This window comes from Pithys albifrons, chromosome 13, assembly GCF_047495875.1.
Source record: "Pithys albifrons albifrons isolate INPA30051 chromosome 13, PitAlb_v1, whole genome shotgun sequence".
Lineage (NCBI taxonomy): Eukaryota > Metazoa > Chordata > Aves > Passeriformes > Thamnophilidae > Pithys > Pithys albifrons.
The window spans coordinates 12,231,226-12,248,537 of NC_092470.1; the positions used below are offsets into that span (position 1 = coordinate 12,231,226).

The 17,312-nt window shown below is 42.2% G+C and overlaps 1 protein-coding gene across 2 annotated transcripts; it reads right to left on the reverse strand.

Annotated features, from left to right (window-relative positions):
• Positions 1 to 912: 912 nt before the first annotated feature.
• Positions 913 to 16,581, reverse strand: LOC139678027 (lamin-B3-like). Of its 2 annotated transcripts, none has more exons than XM_071568555.1 (12): positions 15,848 to 16,581; positions 11,553 to 11,709; positions 10,424 to 10,549; positions 9,355 to 9,525; positions 8,331 to 8,456; positions 7,993 to 8,213; positions 7,088 to 7,313; positions 6,213 to 6,320; positions 5,340 to 5,456; positions 5,136 to 5,243; positions 4,933 to 5,003; positions 913 to 2,595 (listed from the first exon to the last, which is right to left on the reverse strand). In XM_071568555.1, exons 1-11 carry the CDS (start codon positions 16,210 to 16,212, stop codon positions 4,962 to 4,964), a joined length of 1,767 nt encoding a protein of 588 aa, XP_071424656.1. In that variant the 5' UTR covers positions 16,213 to 16,581; the 3' UTR covers positions 913 to 2,595; positions 4,933 to 4,961. The 2 variants fall into 2 exon arrangements, with proteins under 2 accessions (XP_071424656.1, XP_071424657.1); XM_071568556.1 differs by having other exon boundaries at positions 4,925 to 5,003.
• Between the last annotated feature and the right edge of the window lie 731 nt (positions 16,582 to 17,312).

The window sequence follows — 17,312 nt, forward strand, 5'->3', positions numbered from 1 at the left end:
GAGGAGGGTTATCCTTCACAGCTTTTGCTAGAGCCTGCTCTTTCAGGCACATCATCTCACAATTCATGCTTGCTCATGCAAAGAAAATTAATCTAGCTCTTTTCCAAAGTCATGGGCAAGTACCCAGTAGTTATGAGAGCAACAATATGGAAAGAAACATGTTCTGGCCTGGTTCTTGAATGAAAGCAGCTGTGAAGTTCTGAATATAAAATGTGTGAGACAACTTACACAGGTTGAAGTATTTGGGATTTGCAGCTGATTTTGCTTTTTGCTTCTTCTAAGAAGAATCTCAACAATCATACCTTTCCCATACAGGCAAGAAATGAAGCATTAAAGTCTCCCTTTTACCTCAACAGAATTCCCTGAAGGAAAGAACTACATGTGAACAAATATACATGCACACAGCCATATATAGAAGTCCCAGTACACTACTATAGACAACTTCCCCTTTAGTATAGAGCTCCTGCTCAGCTGCCCTAGATGCCTCATTAGAAGTAGAAAGTGGAAAATTAGTAGGCTGGAAGCAAGTCAAAAGCTCTACATGTTATCAATTAGGGTAAAGTAACTAGAGAGACTACAGGAAACCATCTATCATTAAGGTGTGCTGTGAGTAAGACAATTTGCAGAATACAATCCATTGATTCTTCTTTATAAAGATTGCATACTAAGAAAAAGCAACAAACTATCCAATAGATTGCAAATTAAGTGAATGTTTAATGGACTGTCGATGTGCAAACTTCCCATACTGCTGCTATTTGCAAGACTTGTATACTACCTCAGCTCTTTCCTCAGAGTTGCTTAATGCCATCCTTCCCTTGTGCAATGAAGAGGTTTTATTTGAAATACTGAAGATTCCTCTTAAATCAATGTCAGAGCAGTCCAGCTTTATTTGAAATGATTGATTTAATATAAACAGGAAAGCAGAGTACAGTTGTGGAGGTTTCTTCATTCTGCCATCCCTAAACTCACCAGTTTTATTACTTTGGTTCAAAAGACTTAAGTCAATGAACAAACAGACCTTTATTTGCAAATATTCAAATCCAAGACAGCTTTTATGTACATGAAAAATATTTTTAATAGTTAAAAAAAGTTTTAAGAAATCAAGATAAATACAGCAATGTTATAGCAGCAGCTATTTCTATGGTTCGAGGTGGAACAAGTATTTGGATCTGCTACAACACAAGTATAGAACCAGCATCTACTCTTGATGTCTCAAAACCAGAACTTTTAAGTGATATAAGAGTTAAAGTTAGCATAAGGAGAGCCTCACCTTAACACCTGCATCCTAACACCAAGCAGGTCTCGAGTTTGGAACTGAATATTTCTGCAAGGTGAAAGACAGTCAAAACAGTATTCCAGCATTTAGAGAAATCTGCAGGCTCAGCTGCTCCTCTCCTGCTCCTAAGCATAAGGGCACTTCTGGTGGCTCATCCAGGCCCCTCCTTTCCCCCAGGGTCAGCAGGTCATTTCAGTGAAGAGAGGCAAAGAGCAACTGACTGCAGTGCCCCCCAGTATGAATGCCTGGTTTTGAGGGTTACAGGAGAGGCTGTTCATGGATCCAGAGCTACCAGCATTACAGGGAAATGCACACTGGCCAATAGACAGTATTTCCCCAACTGGCCTGTTGGACACACCCACAGCAGTGCTGCAGACTGCAGGGATTCAGTACATAAGGGCTCTAAGAGCAGATGTTTTGATGCATCTTTCACCACAGGTCGTGCTTTCTAGTTCTGATGTCTGTTCTAGCCTGTTTTTCTTTCTAGCCCCTTAGAAAGCAGTTGTTGGGACCATTCAAACAGTACCTGCTCTACTGGAATGGGATGCTTTTTCACATTTACAGGATACATTTGTCCAAGTTAAGGTTGGCACAGCAATGCTGTAATACACTTTATCTAGGAATTTACTATACTGAAACTGGGGGATTTCCACTTCCTAGAATATAGAAACAGTACATTTTTAACAGGCACCCATATTTTTTACAAGTTGTTTTTAAAGTCTTTCACTCAAGCAAGTGCTTGAGAATAGTTTTCATATATTTCTGCATCAGGACCTGAGCAGGAAACATTTCAGATACTCATCACTCTTCAGGACATTTCACTTTAGCCTTGCTCAAGGTGCAAGCTAGGGTGTGATCTGTCCTGTTTCCCACTCAGCCTTAAAGAGAAATTACCTTTGGAGAAACATCGTATCAGAATATTGAGAAAGCTGAGGCAGCCTCATGTTCATTGTCAAGTATATAACATCCTTCTAGGCACATGTTTAGAAGCTTTGTAAACTGTGCCCTGTGTCAGCAGGTCATGACAACCAGATTCTTGTTAAAAGTAAAAACAACTTCATATGGAACTTGCATTCTACTGCTCTTTGCATCAGTGAATCTAAGGACAGGGTCCAGTATCAGAAGGTAGGAAATTCCATCACGTCATGGACAATGTTTCTTACAAACACAGCAGATGTGATAATGTGAATTCCAAGTTCCAGATATTGCAGAAAGTACCAAAACACCTACAGTCTCTGTCACCTGGGTCTGAGAGGTGTTTTCAGATGATTGTCTCTTTGTCCACATTACATGACAGAACAGCTAGGATCCTCATTTTGCTGCAGAAAGAAAACAAGACATTAGGCTAATCAGCACATGTACAAACTCATTTATTGCTGGTTACCTACCTGATTCTCAATATAGGCATGGAGGGTTTTTAGTGTTTTGTAGATTTAGTTACCTAAAGCAAAGCAGATTTTCAAGAGAGAGTACATGAACTGTATTAGATGATTTGTGGGTGGAGAGAGACTACAAAATTCTAAGGATTTGAGGCCATGCCATACATGAGCCTGTGCCTTCCTTAATGAAAGGCTTCAGGCTATCCATCACTACCTCAGTTCCCAAGCACCAGAACTTCACTGGCATGCAGATTCATGCTACCCTGGTTAGGATGGTAAAAGCAGAAGCAAAAAGTATGGAAACCCTGCCTTCTTTTAGAGCACAGCATGCATTCTTCCCATCATTTTACTGCATGCAAGAAGTTCACTGTTGTTCACTAAGCTGCCGTATCAGTACTACCAGTGCAACAGAAGCATGTAGGTCCCAAAGTCAGAAGTTTGATAGGAATTCAGCAGACAATGACATACATTTCATTGGAAGTAGTAGAATTGATTCTTACCATAAATGTCACACAACCATATTGTAAAGTTGCTATTGCTAATAAAACAGATTAGGGGTGTAAGGAAAAGTTTTTTTTGCCTTCCATCATTGAATACCAAATACCACTTAGTGAACTAAAAAGAAGCCACCCTTGAGGAGAGACCCTGCTCTGAATATGAAGAGAAGCTTGTATCTTTAAGTCTCTTCATGAGCCTAAGCTTCCTTCAACCATTTTGGTGTGTGCTGTGTATTAAGAGCCAAAATGGCAGAACAGCATTATAGAACCTCTCTCATTAGCCTCATTAACAGGGTCTCAACTGATGTCTGTAGATTGCATACCCCTGTGAACAGAGACACACTGCAGACAAGTTAATGGAGAAAGATACAGGGTTTTATTAGAAGGACCTTCCACGATCAAACCCAGGGGGTTTGACCCCTCGGTCAGTAAGTCTCAGGGTTAAATACCCCTCACAGACATCCAATCCGAAGTTCCCATTTCTATCTAAAGTCCACCCAAAAGTCCTGCCAATCTACCCCCTTCGTGATGGGGGGGGCAGTTAGGCCACCTTCTGTTGTTTGTCTTAGGTTATCTTGCAGGTGTCTGCTGAAAAACAGCTCGGCCTTGACAAAGCCTGCTAGCTGGTGGGAAAGACACTTTAATATTCAGACTTAAGATCAGGGCAACACAGCAAAGACTCTATGATTCCAAAACCTTTCTAAAATTGCATTAAATCACATCCTTAGGCATCACAACATCCTTCAGTGAGACTGAAAACATTACAAGAATGTGCATGCAAGTCAGGAGACTGATAAACATCCTTTAAGCCATGTGGTATTGTAGTGACATATTTACACGGATTTTTCTGCTTGAAAGAAAAAAAAAACAAAAGCAGCAGTAACTGCTTATTCTTAGGTACATTTTCTTCAGAAAGACAGTACTAAGGTACTTTTAAGTTAGTTTTCAGACAGATGTGGAAATATCTGGGAAATGGTGGTGGGAGCTTTAAGTGCAGTAAGATGCAACTCCTTGTAATTGAAGAATCAGTTTTAGGAAGAGCTGTAGTAGCTGAATGTGTCAGCAGGAGGAAGAGAGTTTTTAGCTGGGCATTGCCTTAGCACTTGGGGCCTTGAAGTTTGTACTAGCAAAGGGGACATGCTGTTATTGCAGGTCAAGACACAAACCAACTTGGGTGAAGTACAGTTAAAATTGTTCAGTTATGATGAATTTGAAGCCCTGATTATTAGTTGGTTTAGACTACTTCAGCAATCAAAGATAGTTGACTGCTAGTATATCAAAATAAAGTAAGAGCATCCAACATGTATCAGTTCAGACTTGTAAATATGGTCAGTCAAAAGCCATTTGAAGGGGCTTGCAGAGTCTTGCATAGGGCATTACAGTATGTACGTCTGTAGCCAAGGGGTTGTAAGTATATTCAACTTAAATTCACCCTGAAGTTCTCTTAAAAGCAAGTCACTGACACTGGAGTGTCAGGTAAGTCACTTCATCCCACAAAAACAGTGTTTGCATTCTGTTCTTGGGATAACAGCTTCTAAGTTAATTCATAGTCAGATACTTTGCTGAAACAGACATTAAAAGCTGTATTTTTCAGTGTGTCAGTAATAAGATACTAAATAACTAATGCTACTATTTGTGTATATTCAACCAGAGAAAACCCAATCAACAGCACTTCTGACGCAAAGCCATGCAAGCTACATCCAATGTGGGACAAGGGACTGCGGCACTACTATGAAGCAAGTTTTCTATGAGATGACAAGCGTGATCCTCACCATCTCACCTGCTTCAGGATGCTCACAGGAACCACTGTCATGAAACCAAACAACATTTCTTTTTTCTTCTTCTTTTGGTCTGACATCAAGAAAAAAACATTAATAGTTGCAAGATATGAGTAGTACTCGAAATATTTTCATTTAATAAGGAAAAGAAGTGGCCTTTGAATGACTCTGCTGATAACATACATTTAAACTCTAGGCAGCTTACCTGAGATGGAAATTCTGTATCACTTCCAGTTATTTCTTCATAATCATCATCTTGCTCACTGCTTTCTTCTTCTCTGGGTACAAACATTATCTTCCTCTCTGCGAGTTCCTAGAATACAATTGAATTACCACCAAGAATCCTCAGAGATTAAGCACAAACAAGTTTAGTATTAGGACAGTAAAAGCTATTTACTATTTCACTTACCTCACCATCATCTGTGATAAGCGTTACAGCAATACTACCTCCAGTTCCCCAAGACCTCTGAGACTTCCAGACCAGATCACTTGGACCTGGGCTTACACCAGCAGCTGCACCCCAGATCTGCAACAGATTTGCAGTGAGCTTCTGAAGAATCCTTGTCTGCACTTAGTTACATATGTTAGACTGAATCCTAATCTATCAAGTATTACAACAACAAAGATGTCCAGTCACATAAACTGAATCACTGTGATCCCTGGCAAGTTAGTTCTTTTCAGGACTACCAAGAATGATGGTATTTTTTTTTAACTGAAGACTACAACACTTAGTGCAGAAAAAACTTAACAGCTTCTACTTGATGTAGAGGTAGCCTTGCTTGGCATGTGTAACATCTGAGTCACAGAGCCAAGCCATAGTCACAGACATGCTCAGGGCAGCAATTTATGTGCACAAGAACCTCTCTCTTGGTCCACTCAGATCTCTTAAGCAAACTCCTTCACAGTTTGGAGTAGTGAAAAAGAGCCAAGTTCTACATTCACTATCTAAATGTACTTAGAGTACAATTTTAGCACTAATACTTAGCTTAGTACTATGCTATACTTGGGAACCCTAAGAATAAACTAGAATACAATGATTCTGTTCACAATTAGAGGACATGCGAATTGGGGATGATCCAGGTTCAATACAAGCTTTAAAGAAAATTTAATTGGCATTTAGATCAAGTTGCTGCAAGGATTTTTCCCCATATCCTTCACCACATAAAGAACTTCAATTCTGCAGGCACTCGCACCAGCAGTTTAGTTTTCCATATTACAGGAAACTATTGCCCTCTAACGTAAGAACAGAGCTCTGAGAAAGTTTGACAAAATTACTACCTACTGTAACTACTTGGCCTGCCAGAAGAGTGAACGGCGAAGGAAACTTGTAAGTAACATCTGACACACTTCCAAGATGTCGTCTCAGCACACATCCATGTAGTGGCTGATCCTGTGGGACAAGGAATTTCACTTAGCATGGCAGACCAACATCATATGATGCAAATTCAAGGTTCTTTCCAGACTCAAGGGTCAGTTTTAATCCCACTCCTGTAGCAGTTTCGAGGAAGCAGAATAGTTTCCATTAAAGCCTTTCTATGTTTTTTCCCTGTGCTTTAATCTTAGTCCCACAAATTAAGCCACACCTGTTCTTGCCTCCTGTTGAACAGGGGTCATGATGCTCTTTACCAGGGATATTCTGATAAATGCAGTTCACCACACCCAACTACCAGCTTGAGCCATACACTTAAAATACAGCGGCCTGTAAAATTTTAAAGCATCTCAGGCTGAAGTGGCTAGACCACCAGCTAAATGTTTTGAAGCTCCGATGATTAATTCAATAGTTCTGTGTTTGCAAACTAAACTAGTCAAAGAACTAGCTAATTGGTCAGATAAACCCTCCACATGGATTAGATACCATCAATTCTATTCAATCTTCTAGCTGTTTTAAGAGGCTGTCATGATCCAATTTACTAAGCACCCTATTTAGTTCATCAAGAATAAGTAGTACTGATAGTGCTAACCTGAGTCTGATGACAAACACAGCTGAAGGTGTTACATTTCTGCATAACAGAACCCATTGCACCTCCACCCAAAACAGACCTGTGAAGGAAACACCTGCAGTACCAAAACACTCTCTAGTTTGTCCCTAAGCTGCAAGTCATTCACAAGCAGTAATACTTTGCAGTGAAGGCCATGCAGACTTGAAAACAAAAGTACCACATTAGAGTTGTTTTTCAGCCTGACAAATTTCCCGTCAGCATCAATCTCTTCAATAGATACACTCCCAGAAGCTGAGGCATGGTGAATAGTCTGAAATGCAGCACTTTGTTTTCTCTTTCTGGATTCCTTCATTTTCCTTTTCTTCCCAAGCAGGAACCGTCGCCCTTGACTTGTTGTTGGAGTTGCCATGCTGCGTGCAGATAAACTGGGTGACAGCTTTAGCCTAGAAGAGAGTCAGGTAACATTCACTTGAACATCTGATGTGCTTTATTTCTTCTCACTACTATCCTCCCACTATATCCAAGCTTGCCATGAGGTCTTGAATGTAAGATTTAGTTTTTATTGGCAAGAGTAGTTAGGGTTGTTAAGTCTGGAAGACAGACCCAGCCCTAAAGTCCAGAGTAAGCTTGTATTGCTAAGAAAAGATTCCCAACTGCAGTAAGTATTCCTTTAAAGTCTCTACATTCACAGTCTTCAGTGAAAGTAATTTTAAGTATTTGAGCCTTCTTAGCATACATTTAGAGTTCATGTTCTCACCAGGCAAGTGATATACCATGTCTGGATTGATCGGAGTTGATACAGTTTCTCAGTTTCATTCATGGAACTTGAGCACTGTCTTTGATACGTCTTTAAGATGTAGCACAAAACTTAGAGAAAGTGGAGGAATGTCCAATGGACCTTGAAATTTATCAGCTGGGCTTATAAATTTATTTCATTTTACCTGTGTTAGATGTGGGATATAAATACCATCTACAAAAGATTATGTTTCAATAACTAAAATCACTACACTAATGACATACTTGATGTTTGCTTCTTGTCTCCTTCACATTCTGAAGGTATACGGTTAGTGTAGACATCTTGGATGAAGCAACTCCTCATACAAAGATCTTGCTATAGCCTACCTCTGCTCCTCTCCTTCCAGCATCTTTCTGTATGCACTTATTTCCAAATCTAGAGCCAGTTTCACATCTAAGAGTTGCTCATACTCTTCCAACTGTTTTTGTGCCTGCCTCCGAGCTTGTGCCATTTCTTCCTCCTTTTCAGCTATACGCCTTCGATGGAGATCACGGTCATAATCCAGCAAGTCCTGTAGCTCCTTTACTTTGCTGTCCAAAGCAACTTTCTAAAAGGATGGGGAAAAAAAATAAACTATAACTAAAGACTAGAGAAAAGCCACCAATATTTTGAATTGAATATCTAAATTAAAATAATGCTAAGGTTATACAAATAAAGACAGCACCTGGCTTTGATACTTATTAACTTGAGACAACAGAGTATCAAGTCTCTTCCTTGTTTCCACCAGCTCCTCCTGAGCAGCACTGGCAGACTCACTATGTTTTCTTGCAGTTAGCTGGGCATTCTCCATCTGTGGATAAGTCACTGTTAGTAATGAGTTGCATATTACCACATTTTAAGTAAAGAAGAAAAACTAAGTAATTTTCACCTGTTACATCAGGAAATAAAGTTATGTTTTACTTAAGCATGCAGATACCAATGAAGTCCAGCTCTAAGTTTTTCATTGCTTTCCAAGGAGGTTTACACAAGTTTGATATTTACATCAGAAAAAGTCAGCAATAATCAGATAGTGAAAATTGCTAATTTAGGATATTTCAGTTAGACATGCATGTGTATAAATACTAAACAAATTGATTCTCCAGAAGAACAATAGAGAATATATTTAGAAGCTGCTTGTCAAGGAATAGGGCTGCAGGACACTGGATGTGCATATCAAACTATTACCACTCTTCCCCAAAAGGTCTGTTACTAGAGAGTTCCTGCATCATTATAAGCAGCATTGAATTGCTCTACAAATAGCTCAAGTTTAAGACTTCCCAAGAAAAGATAAAGTGCTCCTCCTACAAGAGGCACTCACAGAATTTTCAGTCAAAACAGAAACAACCAAAGGAATTCACTAACTGGCATCTAAGAGTACAGAAAAATACTATTCAAAGACTGCAATTGCTTCATATAAGCATAACACACCTTGGTCCTGAGTTTGTCAGAAGTCTGAAATATAATCAGCTATTCCTAATTACTCCCCAAAGGGAGAGTAACTGTGCTTGAACAAGTTTTGTTCGGGACCAAATGTTTGGAAAAATCCTTCTGTCTAATTCAACACTGCACTGAAATTCCTAACTTACGCTAAGAAGCTCCACAGTGAATGCAAGGGTTCCAGCAGACAAGCTATTTAAGCTAGTGTGACCTTAATTATGTCAACCTGCAGAGAACCAGCTTTGTTTTACTGTCATCTTTTACAAACTCACCTTTGCGCTGAATGTTCGCTCCAGCTCTTCTTTGTATCCTTGGATTTGTTCTTCATGTTGTTTTCTGAGCTCCTGCAGAGCTGCTGAGAGCTTACTCTCAAATTCTCTCTGACGGCCAGATTCTACTTCTGCTACTCTGCTCTCATGGACTCTTCTTGTCTCCTTGAGCTCCTAAGAGGAGAAGAAATTTCCCAGGGAATAAACAAGCCAATACAATTTGAGACTGGATTAAGTGTAAGAGCTTCACAAGTCCTTTGCTATTGAAGCAGATTTGTCATTAAATACACAGTAATTCATCTTTATTCATAACTTAGATATTCATCCCTTAGGCCTGGCATGCCCACCTTGCCAGCTGCCTCACTATTATTTTGCCACCTCCCTGCCAACATTACTTAAAGTAATAAAAGTAGTAATTAATATTTAACTGTAAGACTCATTCTTTGAACTAGACAGATTTTTTTTCACAGAACACATGCACATACACTTCAGTTTCTTTAAGCACTATTACTTAACTTAATCCTGTTGTATTCAAAAAGTCGTAGCAGTTGGTTAGAGAAGTTAGAATTCTGTCACTTAAACCAAACACTTGAAGATTCCTACCAAAGAGAAGGAAGCTGGTTTACGTTCACATGTTTTCTAGTTTATGTACTGACTTCTCTCACAAAGGTTATCAGACACCTTTAGGAAGTATTAAGGAAGTTGGGAATACAAGTTGCTTATTAAAGGAGATTAACTTCTTTGGTTGTTTTAGACTTCAAGCAAACATCTGGAATCATTTAACAGTAGCTGTATTATAAATGCTTTCACTTATGCAAAGTACTAAATTGGGCTTGTAATTATCTTCAGAAGAGCAGCCTGAAAAAACTCTCACATTCCAGATGCCTATTGGTACTACCCCAATTAACGAGTTTGTGCACTTTCTTGGAGTCTTCCTAGATAGGTGAATTCTATTAGCTGATGGGGTGCCACAGGTGGCTCAGCTTTTTAAGCATAAAGCCCATCATAACATTGCTTTTAAGTGCATCCATCAACATCTTAAAAAATTGCTTGTTAATAAGCTGAAACATACATCCTCATGAAGGCGCTTCTGGAATGTCATTTCTTCCTGCAAAGTTTTCATATTATTTTCTAGGTCCACCCTCCTCAACATTTCACTGTGCAGATGCTTTGTAGTATCTTCCAGTGACAGATTCAGCTGGAAAGGACAGATAACAGTGTTATCAAAATGAAGAGATAATTTTTTCAAATTAAGGCAGCCAATTTGTTGCAGATCATTCAACTTCATTCCCACAGCAACTAAAATGCACTGCTTGAGTGAAGTGGGTTATTCTGTCTAAGTTCTTATTTCCATGAGATCCAGAATATTAGCAACAGATACAATTCTATTTGTTATGTAGAACAGATTTCCCACAAGGCTAATATAGAACAGCCCTTAATGCCACCAAGCTGTTTAACTCCTCAAATTAGACTTCTGATGAATCAGTTGTACCATCCATATACATTCCTTGCCTTTACAATAGTATATAGTCCACACTTCTTCCTAGCTTACAATATAATTTGACACTTAATGAGTAAAATCCTCCAAATACAGCCTAACTATGTTGACAAACTGCTATACATTTCCAGTGTTGGACTATGGTGCTTTAGTGCATAAGTGGTATTTGTTTTGTCAGTTTTTTTAAAAAGCTTTCCTCTTTACAGATGTGAAATAAGCTTTTTTCAATGATCACATTAAAGCATGAAGATACAAAAGCTATGCTCTTAGAAGTGCATTGATAAAGTAGCAACTCAAGCAGAGCTCATTTTAGTAGCACAAAAGCCTACAAAAAACATAGAACTTACTCTACCTAGATTTTAAGCATTAAGGAAGCAGAGTTCCTCAAATGCTCCCTTCCATGACATGTCTGAGAATGCTACAGGGACTACAGGAGTACTACACATTTCAACCCACTCTGACCTTAGAACGATAAACATCATATACTGTGGTCACAGAATTAAAGGAACCTGTAACAGGTCAAAGTTTTAAGGAAACAACTATCCATTTGCTTTCAGCAAGATCGTGGAAATGTTTTTGCCTCCCTGTCACTACCATAGTTAATGGGTTCTCTCTTTTTAAGATCAGTAACTAATTGGGGGAAAAACCCAAGCAAAAACTGCAGGAACAACAGCTAAGTTTAAATTCCAAGAGCCAGTCTTACAGTGAGTACTTCATCCTTCAATTCACGGAGCTCATTCTCCAGAGTCCGGTTCTCGTTCAGTGCCGTTGCCAGGTGAGCCTCCTTTGCATTCAGCTGCGCATCCAGGTCCCTCAGCCGAGCCTGGGCCACGTTCAAATCAGTTTCTTGTTTTGAATTCCTGCAAGAGAAAGTTTTACACTGGTAAGTTGCAGCTGGTGAGGGAGGGTTTATTCTCAATGTGTTTGCCCTCAGAGGGGTCTGTGGTGAAACAGAGGAGACGTCAGTCACGTTCGCGGTGACAGCACAAGGTGGACTGTGACCAAACGGTCAGGCCCCTCGGACGAACATCATTTGTAGAACCCGAAAGATTTCTGACCCATTTTCCAGCTCCTTCTGTGCAAATCCTATGCGGAAGCCAGCTATTTCCCACGGCATTCCCAGGCGGAGAGGGAAGGGACAGCAAGGCCCTGACTCCACGGGGAGGGATGGCCGCGCTCAGTTATAACGGCGCGCAGGGATCGAGCCCTCGAGGGGAACGGCCGGGGGAGCCGCAGGGGCAGGTCCGGGTGCCCCTCACACACGCGGGGGTGAAGTGACCCCTGACTGCGGCTGCGGGAGGTGCCGCTCCTCGCCCCCGCACCCCCGGGCCGTTCTGCCGCAGCACAGACGGAGCTTTGTCCCCCCAGGCCCCGGCCAGTCCCGTGAGCTGCTCCTGCAGCCCCGACACCGCCGCCCCCCCTGCCAGGGCCGCGCGCTCCGCACCGCGCCGGAGTCACAGCAGGAGAGCAGCTCTGCCCTGGGAGAGGCCACCCGCGAGCAGTGCCCGGGGACCTGCATGGCCAGCGCGGGTGTTTCAGCCCTGCCCAGCACCACGGAAGCGCTGGGCCCACGGCGAGCTCCCGTAGCAGAACATGCAAAAAAATCTTTACAGAGAGAGTAATCAGGTATTGGAATGGTCTTCCCAGCAAAGTGGTGGATTCAACGTCCCTGGAGGTTTTAAAATTGAGATTGGATGTGGCACTGAGTGCCATGATCTGGTAAAGGGACTGGAGTTGGACTTGATCTCGGAGGTCTTTGCTAATCCAATTGACTCTATAGTAATTCCCCACACTGCTCCAACTTTTAACATCCTTGCAGTTGTCCCACCCGCTGTCCAGAGTCTGAGCTCCTGCTCAAATCTCAGATTTGAGACTGCAAAGAATAAAATCCTCAATTTGTTTTGGCAAAATCTCTCCTGCCAAGTGGCAAAGTTGTGTTAAGTTCATACAATGAGTTTTCCAGGGGATAACTGAGCAGACCAGTTGGAGAGAGTCCAAAGCAATTCTGCAGGATTGATCAGCTCTAGAAAGCATGGACTGCAAGGAAAGATTGGAAAAAACTAAGGGTTGTTTAGTCTAGAGAACAGAAAAGGGACAGGAGACAGAACAGTCTTTACATAGGTGAAAGGAATCTGTTTTCCATATCTGTTGTGGAAAGACAGGAAGCTGCAGGCTGACATTGCAGGGAGGAATATTCAGGTTAGATGTTAGGGAGAAGAAACTAATACTAGTTCAACAGTAAAGCACACTGACTGGGGGGGGGTATCCTGGAATCACTGTCATCTGGAATTTTAAAATAAGGGCTAAATAAAATCTGCTGGAAGGGATGCAGGTATGGCTGGTTCCAACACAGGCCCAGGGCATGTGGCTATCTGTAACAGGTTCTTGCTTAAGACCTTTTCTCTACAGAGCCCTTGGTTGTGTTTTGCTAGCAGAGGTTATTTACTCTTTATTTAGACTCTAGGAGAAAAGTAGCTTTACTATCAATGAAAAACAAGATAACATGCTGCAGTTTGAGTAAGTGCAGGTTTCTTTCTTTTCTAGGTATTCACCTTCCTTTTGGAGTCTCTACTACTAACTACTGCATTGTTATTATATATGATATTAAGTACATCAATAACACCACTTAATAATAATATTGACTGTTTCATCCTACAATAATGTAAACTTCACTCTGCAATCAAAGTGTGTGCAAAACAAATTCCATCGGTATCTATGCTTTAACAATCTACTTTCTCAACATAAGTTTCTGACAGCCAGGCTCAGGTTTCCTAGATTCTTTGCTGGCAAATATAATTTCCAAAGAACCCTGAAGTGAGTAATTTCATCTTTAAGAACAATAATTTAAAGAGTCTGACTTGGACAAGAGCATTTATTACCCTTTTAAACCAAGTCTGGGGTTCTCAACCCCACTGTACACCCTTATGCAGCAAGCAGTGACAGTTACAGTACTCTGCAACATTCCATATACCAACCATTCCTGGACTAAGTGTGGCTCACTGACTATCAATTACAAGCAAAAACTTTGAGGCACTGCCAATCACGTTCCCTGTAAGTCAGGATGTCACATATGCTTGATCTGGAGAATTTAAATAATTTTACCATAATATTTCAGGTATGTGTGAAACAAAGTCCAGTTTTTCAAGACCTGAGGACATCAACAGGACATACAAAACTCATTCTTACAGCCTCAGTTGCCACTCCATGTGTGTCAGGTTCAGCACTAAAATAAACATTACTACTCCCTGGTGCAGCAAGGATCTGGTCTTGTTTCTCTCTGCTGCATTACTGTAGTAGCTTTGACCTTCCTCAGGCTCTGAACTCAACCAACTGATATGCTTATCTACAACTCCTCCTCTCTAACATCTTTGGCCTACTTCCAGTCACCACTGTTTAAGAAAAAAAAAAAAAGCAGAAATGCAATCAGTTTACTGGCATCAAAAACTTTGAGTCTCCTAATCAGTGAATAGTCAGAGCCAATAGTTAATGCTGTTGGGAAATTATCAGGTGACACTCCATCCTATAAGAACTAAATAATCACCAGGTTATTTAAAGGGTATATATATACGTGTAAGGGCATGATACCGTCAAAGTTTGTTCCATGTCATCTGAGACATTTGCAGTTAGGCAGCCCAGATACAACACACATTAATATTAGGAGTTCAGTCTAGTCCTTTCAGAAACCAGTATGTACAGGGTATCATTTCTCATGGGCTGTAAATTTAACCACTTTTAAGATCTAGTTACTGTAAAGAAAGAAAAAAAATATTCTAAAAGATTTCATACCTGCCAAGTCTAAAGCTTTATAAACAAAGCCAGAGTTATACAAACACAAAGAGCAACAGAAAAGTTTTAGAGCTGGCATTACCTCTCTCCTCACTGTCCAGTCAAGTGGCTGGTTAAATTTATAAAACAGATCTGTGAGCCAAAACCCAGCATGACTGAGACAAGCACAAAAACAACTATGCAGCAGAAAACAGAAGCTTTGAGTAAAAACCTACTTTATTCCCAAGACCAGCTACTGAGCCTATGTGGGGCCATAGAGACATTAAAAGAAAAAGCCAGTGCTAAGTTTGCTATGATACAGGTTTATAACCAGATGTAGGAGCCCTGTGCACACCCAAGTTATTATGAGTCTATAACTAATATAGGCATACAGTCGGGCATTAAAGTAACTAGCAGTGTTAGTACACTGTGTATATCCATAAAGGAAGCTTAGTGGGATTGGAAACTTGTTTCTTCCCCTTCACTATGCACCTCTTTCCCTTCTTCAAAAGGATACGATGGCACTTACATTGGGCCACCCCTTCGCTCCAGGCTTGGCAAGACTAGACAACAACATGATGCCAGGCTCAGGATACACAGCTTACAAGAAAGTTCACCTGAAACAGCAGGCAGCTCCCCCCTCGTTGTACATAAATCCAGACCCTAAAAGCCAGTAGGAAAACTTGTATGCAGTACCAGCCTAGACCACATAAGCTATACTACTCCTGGGACTGCCCTTTCTGTGCATTCCTCTCTGGGTTAATGCTTCAGCTGAACAGCCCAAAAGAGATGGGCACTGACTCCATACAAACACTCCTTCCACTGCTTCCATAACTTTCGAGGTATCTTCCAGCATCTTAAGCACTGGTATACACAGGTGTGGTGCCAAACCCATGCAGCTGTGCACTCACACCCTGTAAGGACAGACAGCACCCCAAATTCTGACAGAGCCCCATGCCAGGTGAAGCAACCCATGGTACTACCGCAGGAGGCACTCCCAGCGGTGTCCCTACAGCTCACCTTCAGAACAGGTATCCAAATATCTTCTAACCCAGGACACTCCACCCCAGAAGGCCTTGAGGGTGCACAACCCTGACACCTAACATGCACTGCCCCCACAACACACAGCTCTTGCCAACAGCATCCCCTTCTCCTCAGCCCGCAGTAGCCCCGCAGGGGCGGCTCCCCGGGTGTCCCCGGGCAGGGAGGCCTGCTCGGGGCCGGGGCTCCGACCTGATATGCAGCTGCCGGTGCTCCTCGCCAATCTTGCCCAGCTCCACCTGCAGTGTGGCCCGCTCGATGGCGATGTCGTCCAGCGCCCGGCGGGCGTCGGCCAGCTCCGACTCATAGTGTAGCCGCAGACAGCCCAGTTCCCGGTCGCTGACCGTCTCCTGCTCGGCCACCCGCTGCTGCAGCGCCGAGTTGTCGGCCTCCAGCGCCTGCACCCGCTCGATGTAGACGGCCAGGCGGTCATTGAGCTGCTGCAGCTCCTCCTTCTCCTGCAGCCGGGTCAGCCGCGCCGGGCTCAGCAGTGACTCGGCGGCGCGGCCAAGAGAGCGGGTGCTGCTGGCCGGAGTGGGGGGCAGCTCTGTGGCCATGGTACCTCCGCTCCTCTCCGACCGAGCCAGGCCCCGCCGCCACCACCGGGCCCGCCCCGCCCAGGACACGGAGCGCCCGCCGCCGCCCCGGTATAAATAGCCGGCAGCTGCCGCCAGCCCCCGGCGAGGGTGGGCAGCTTAAAGGGCTCGGGCCCTGCCCCGCGGCCGCCCTGGCTCGGCCGATCGGGCTCTCCAGTAGAAAACAGACTTTTTCTTTTTTCTTCTTCTTTTTGTCTTCCCTGCTTTATCTTTCACGCGTGCCTTGCTGCATCTCATCAGTCCAATGGTGCTGCCCGGAGAGGGCGGGGAAGGAAAAGCCTACCGCAGTCCGGCGTTCGCACAGACTGGTGCAAGGGGTCGGGTTGGAAATAAAATTGCGGATCTAGGAAGATACATGACAGCTGCAGTGATGCTCACACTCCAGCATGCTGCTGCGTCAGAGCTCTGCCTGTTCTGCCTGTTTTGTTTTTTCAAATTAATGATGAAAATAACCTTTTTGTTCTGCTCTTGGTGGGCGTTTCTAACTTTACTGTCAGCCATCCCAGTGCTGTAGTGTTCTGGTTAAAAGCTGATGTCGTGTGAGCAGGACAGAGGTGGAAAGAGAACATGCATGAAGACAAATGTGTGAAGCAGTCTGCAAAGCCTTACACTAATTATGTTTTATGAAAATCACTGTTCAGTAAGAAGTTTCTTCAGCACATTTTTAGTACTGATGTGTACAGTGATAGTCAATTTTCTGCAGCAGCTAATTAATTTATGCTTTTTTCACTTAGATTTTGGAGAGCAGTTGCTGTAGAGATCTCATTCAGAATGAGCACAAAAGTCTCTGAACATTACTGTAACTGTTAATTACGATGTTTGTTGTAGCAGTTACAGGAAATGGCACTTGACAGCTTAGCTTAAGTTAATGTTATTTCCTACACAGAAAAATAACTTTGACATCCTCATAGAGTTCTTTAAACATAAAGATAGGTTTTATCAAGGTTGTAAGCATAAATTCAAGCTTCACTTTGTATGTCGACAGGCAGGTAATACAGGATATCAGCATAGCTGGGCCCAAGGTTGTAGTTGGGTTTTTTGGTATTAGATCCTGTATACCC